General features: G+C 38.2%; 1 protein-coding gene across 1 annotated transcript in view; it reads right to left on the reverse strand.

Moving 5' to 3' along the window:
• Positions 1-2,111, reverse strand: part of LOC132028660 (cAMP-specific 3',5'-cyclic phosphodiesterase 4D) — a 558,688-nt gene extending 556,577 nt beyond the window's left edge. Inside the window, exon 1 of the mRNA XM_059417915.1 lies at positions 1,623-2,111. Within this exon, the coding sequence (XP_059273898.1) occupies positions 1,623-1,669 (47 nt within the window). The 5' untranslated portion in view covers positions 1,670-2,111. The remainder of the gene's footprint in view (positions 1-1,622) is intronic.
• Positions 2,112-6,000: the final 3,889 nt, after the last annotated feature.

The following is a 6,000-nucleotide window of genomic DNA, read 5'->3' on the forward strand; positions in this document are numbered from 1 at the left end:
ATGGTAATTTCCACCCTAAACAAATTGTAATAGGTTCAAAATTAACCTTGAGGAAAGGCAGAGGAATAGAAGAAAAAAATATTTGATAAATGCCTACTACATGCCAGGGACTATTTCTAAGACCTTCTTACCTTAGGGTTAAAGACTATTTATGTGATTGAATTCTGTAAGAATGACAAGGACCTTACTGCTGATGGCAGAACCTCACCATCAGGCCCAGTAAGGTCATAGACCCAAAGCTCCCACTGAGTTGGGAACTCTGGTGATGCACTTGGAAAAGGGGCCATTAAGGTTTGCAGGCATGGCACTCAGACTCCCTCCCAAACACAGTAGAGATAGGGGACCGTGGCTCTGGAAGGCAGAGAAGGAAGATACGCCACAACGTCAGTTCTGGATGTCTCTGGTAGTGAGAGAAAATCAGTACCTCCCCAGAGTGACTGAGGATGTCACCCACCCTTCTCTACAAGTGACTTTCAGCTAACAAGCTCAAACATCTGTAACAAACCAGCAGATGATTTTGGCAGAGCCTTAAGATACCAGGGAGATTTCATTTGAGACACTATCATAAAAGTAGTTAGAAAAACCCTCAGAATCCTCTATTTTGGTATTTATGACTTCTCCTAAGACCAGCCAAAAAAAATTTACCAGAAAAATATATTTTCAAAATCAGACACATTGCAGTATCCAAAACAAACCATGGTAGTAGCCACAAAACCTTAAAATGTGCCTTTATCAAGCACTGACAAAGTTTTTGCTATGAGATTGAAATCCAGTCAGCCCTAAAGGTGTGATTAAAAACAAGCAATTTTAAAATAATGAGCTCTGTCCTTATAATACCCTCAGCAATTATTTCCTATACACATTTAGTCATAAACTCTAATAAGAAATAGTACATGATGTCACATGTCCTGGGACCTTAATAAATTGCGTTGAGCCTTAATACACAATATAATATCAATGCACTAAGCAAATTCTTTAAGAGTCTGAACACTTCATCCTAGATTCATGTTTTAGAATTCTATTAAATTGGTTCATTCTGGTGGAAAGAGTTTTTCAGAGTTAAATTAGATTTTATATATAGTTACTTAACTTCTAAGCAGTTAAATTCCTTATATGTGAGACACTGACACATCTTAGTATTATTTTAAAACTGAGTCGACATTCTAAGTTTTCCCTTCTTTTGGAAATTCAAGAAGACTTAAGGGCAAGCAAGTTGACATTAGACATTAGATGTCAGAAATGCATGTATGTCCTTCCCCAGGGAATTTTCAAATGAAACTGAAAAGAAAAACAAACAAACAAACCCAAACCTCCCTTTTTCTTTTATTTGTTAGTTAAATACCTGTCATTCACAAAATTATTGGTTTTTTTCTCTATGAAATGTTAGCAATTGTAAATGTCCTCATATTGGAATTTTTATTTTGGGATGCTTTTATATTAACAAGTAATTTGTTATTGCATAACCATTACTTTCTCAGACAACATTAGGTTTTAAACATGTTTCACGCTTCATCCTCATTTGATACCCATATTCTTGTTCAAGAAAAATTCACCTCTGGCACCTGTCATGGAATTTTATAATTCTGAGCTTTACAAACTAAAGGGGGATATTGATTACTCACCATATCCAAGAATGCCTTCTAAAGGGGAAATTATTCACGTGCATCATGTTTGCAGATCTTCTGTCATTAATATTTTCCTTGTCTCATATGTTACATGTAGTGATTTTCATAGATGAATCCCAACTCTCCTGTTTGAGCAGCTATCATGGGCAATTATTGCAACAAGTACTGAATTCCAAAAAAATCCCCCCCCAAAAACAAACAGCAACAACAAAAGCCCTTCCAGGATTTGGAAAAAGAAATATCACAGAGCACTGCAGGTATGGGTCCATCCATTTAGGTTCCACTCGTTAGTCAACACACTGAAATAACCAGTTCGGTCGCTAATCCTAAATGGTGGCAAATATTGTCCTGGTATAATCCAACTGCCTAGAGTGTAAATTAATGCATCCTCTCAGGAAGGACTCTGGAATGTGGGAAAAAAGGAGTCAAAAGACAGTTTCTTGTTATCCTTGTTAAAGAAGTGTTAGAAGGGCAATGGAAAACTTCAGGTCGCTTTGCCATGCTGTCCTTTAGAAACGAATATTGCTTTTTCTTCTTTCTTAGGCACATATTCATGTGTGGTCACTTTAACGCAGTGCTGCTTTCTGAGACACGTCGGACAAAGACCAGGGCAGAGGGGCTAGAAACCATGGATAATCAAAGCCAATTTCTTTCCCAAATCTCTGAATTGCCGGTTTTCAATGGTAAAAGTAGGAAGGCAAGGAGCAATTTCTGCTTTGCAGGACAGGATTACCATTAGCTACTGTCATGACTTCAGAAGGTGCTGTCATGAGGAGATTCGTTTCTGCTGCCTAACCCCATAATAAGTCTGTCCGCTCTCCTTAAGTAAAATGACTAAGCTATCGATCCTTTCACTGCAGAATCCCCTTTAATTTGTTATTAAAACCATGTGCGGGCTTTTCATATGTTGCCTTGGAAAGAAAATGAATTTCACGGCTGCAAGTCAGACGTTGTCTAAGAATTTCTTCACCCGCTGTCTTTCTTTTATCCTCTCTCTCTCTCTCTCTCTGTCTCTTTTACCCCAAATTCAATTCCCCAATAGGTGTCATTTACTCTGAGGCGCTGACATCTTCTGAAAGATTCTCGTGCCCGAGCTATACAGACCTTGCATGCTTTTAAAACACAAAGGCAACAGGCTCCTGCTGGGGTCTCCCAGCTCCGAATTTCCAGCAGAACCTTTGGAATCCTCGCAGCCGCCTTGTCTGCCCTGGGCTGTGCCGCCCGGCTCTGAGCAGCTCAGGACACTTGCAGGCTCCGTGGTACTGTACATGAACTCTGCAGCAGCCCGCTCTGGCTGCAGAGACTGCTGCCTGACAGGGGATGTGCTGGCGTCAAGGGGGCCCTCTAGGTGGGTTCCCAGACACTGCAGCAGGCCCTTGCTCGCCTCCAAGGAAGAGTGAGCCAAAGGGGTTAAAGGAACAGCTCACCCTAAAGAGCAGATTTCTTTCAGTAAGTAATTACCAGGCAAGATGAGCGAAGCAGTAAGAAATCTGTAAATAACCTACCAGGGAAATGACACCTTGAACAAACAGATATTGTGAAGGGAGGGTTTTTGTTTGCTTGTTTTTATTTTTCCCTTCCTAGCCAGGGCAAAGAACGGGAATGGAAGAACTCCGGAGAAATTTTGCATATATGACAGGGTTTGGTCACTCTGTCTCCTTTAAAAAAAAAAAAAAAAAAAAAAAAAAAAAAAAGGCTAGGCGTGTCTTGCTAACTTTAAAGATTTATAACCATTCAGCTACAGATGACCACACGGTAATTTTTGGACAGGAAATCCTGTGGAAGCCAGTTCTGCGGAAGTCGGTTATACTTCAGTTGCAATTGCGCATGCCATAAAGCTGCTTGTTTGATTAGGGGGTGTGTAGATTTGTGGAGTGCTGAGATAAAGCATTGAAAGCCTACAGTTGATATTTTGTATTTCCTCAAGCTTACCCTTTGTTCCAAAAATGCTGTTCAACAATCCCCTGAAAGCCCCCCATCACTGTTGATGCCATTTTGGAGCAAGAATAAAATAGTAAACTCTTCTAATAGTAGGTTGGCACTTAAATGGTGTTCATCGAAGACCGGACCTTACAAGTAGCAGTGTACTCAATATGAATATATCAGTTTTAACAGGCATTTAAAAAGCTGTTATGTAATTGCTTAATATTAAATGGAATATTGGCAACATTTAATGAATCATGCCATTATCTTTAGTTAAGATTCCTCTGGTGAGGCCCTGTCATCACAGAAAATACTACCCAGAATTGGGGGAGGTGGGGATATTTCCCATAAATTCAAAACCAGGTATAAATTTAGTCTTGAAATCTTTCATGATTTGGGAAATTTTCATTTTGATCAAATGATGATTTTTTTTAAAGTTCTTATTTATTTATTTGACACAGAGAGAGAGATCACAAGTAGGCAAAGAGGCAGGCAGAGAGAGGGAGGGAGAAGCAGGCTCCCTGATGAGCAGAGAGCCCAATATGGGGCTCAATCTCAGGACCCTGAGATCATGACCTGAGCCAAAAGCTCCCAGGTGCCCCTCAAATGATGATCTTAATGGAAGTATTCCTGTGATGAGGAAGAACTGAATGATTCCCTTAAAAGCCATTCAAACTTGTAGGTTCAGATGGTACCACAGCTTGAAAGAAAGTCGAGAATATATATGGGGATTTTCTATAGTTTATGCAGTGTCTTCATGACCTCCTTTTTCCAAAGGGAATAAAACTCTTCCTTTAGGTCATTGTGATGGGAACCAGAAAACTCCCATCTGAATTATTTTTGACTTTGAATGCTGGGAATCAAGCATCACAGAGTAATTCAATATGTGATATTGTATGACATATTTAAATATTCCTATTTAAGAGCAAGGAAAAATCACCTTGCCCTCATGCCCACCTTGCCTCAAGGCCCTGTACTAAGGATGTTACGCTATTATCTCATTTAATCCTCACAACACTATTAGATAAGGACCATTATTTGTCCCATTCTACAAATGAGGAAATTGAGACACTCATATTAGGTAGCATGCCCAAGGTCAAACAGACAATAAGAGTCATGATCTTAACCAAGAAAGTATGGCTCCAGGGCCTGCATGAGTTACCACTATATTATTAAGGTCTCTATAATAAGAATAATACCACTTTTCATTAGTGTTAATGGCTTGAAAAAAAAAAAACTATTTTCACAGGTATTACTTTAGCCTTACAGAATCATGCTGAGGAGAGTATGACATTTATTGTGCCAATTTTGGAGATGAGTCTCCAAAAGAATAATATTTCTTTATTATTACACTTGATGTTAGGAGTAAATCTGGAAGAGAATTCAGATTGATAGGTCAGTGTTTTATGTGCTGATGATGCTGATAAGAAGATGAACATTAAGTTATTTCAAAACCAACACTTAATCCTCACACTATGTAAAATGTGGGTCTCCATGGAAAGGGGCAAGTACAAATACTTGCAAAATGATGTGGAAATTGATTTTTCTTTATAATAACTATTATTTATTTAAAATTTCTTGATTTTTTCAGTCCATTCTATTCTACTTTGTTCATATGCCACAGTAATGCCTATGGGTCATAGGATACCCCAAACAACTCTGAATATTTTTCAATTACCACATAGTTCAACATTGTATACCTACTCCCATTGGTGGGCAATTGTATATGCAAAGCACTTTAGAAGTTAAAAAAAAAACAAACCAAAACAATGATTTGCACAGCCAATTACTAAAGGAGATGTAAAACTAAAATATATTTAAACCAAAAGGAGATCTCAAACGAGTATTTTTTAAGTGGACTTTTCTTGGCTTTTTATTTCTATTTTTATATATGCAACTCTCTAGAATAAAGTATAACAAATTAGGATGAAAGGACACACAACTGAGAAGCTATGATAAATAGTAGAAAAGCCAAATTTCTGCTTGAGGGATAACAAAGAAAAAAATGTAATTTATTTCATAGTTCAGAGAACCAAGACTACACATTAATAAACAATCCTAAATTGAGTATTTTGAAAACTCAAGGCAATATATATAAAAGAATGGGCTTGCTTAGAGGATAGTAATAGCTTATTTCCAACATTTTTATTCCATATATATTTGAAACAGGGTCTTCAGAGTTAGGACTAGTATTTTACAAACTGGTACTTCACAAGACTTAGTATTTTACAAATGCGTAGTGTTCAAGAAATAACATTTGAGGGTGCCTGGGTGGTTCAGTGGGTTAAGCCACTGCCTTTGGCTCAGGTCATGATCTCAGGGTCCTGGGATCGAGTCCCACATCAGGCTCTCTGCTCAGCAGAGAGCCTGCTTCCCTCTCTCTCTCTGCCTGTCTCTCTGTCTACTTGTGATCTCTCTCTGTAAAATAAATAAATAAAATCTTTAAAAAAAA

Source organism: Mustela nigripes, chromosome 12 (genome assembly GCF_022355385.1).
Source record: "Mustela nigripes isolate SB6536 chromosome 12, MUSNIG.SB6536, whole genome shotgun sequence".
Classification (NCBI taxonomy): domain Eukaryota; kingdom Metazoa; phylum Chordata; class Mammalia; order Carnivora; family Mustelidae; genus Mustela; species Mustela nigripes.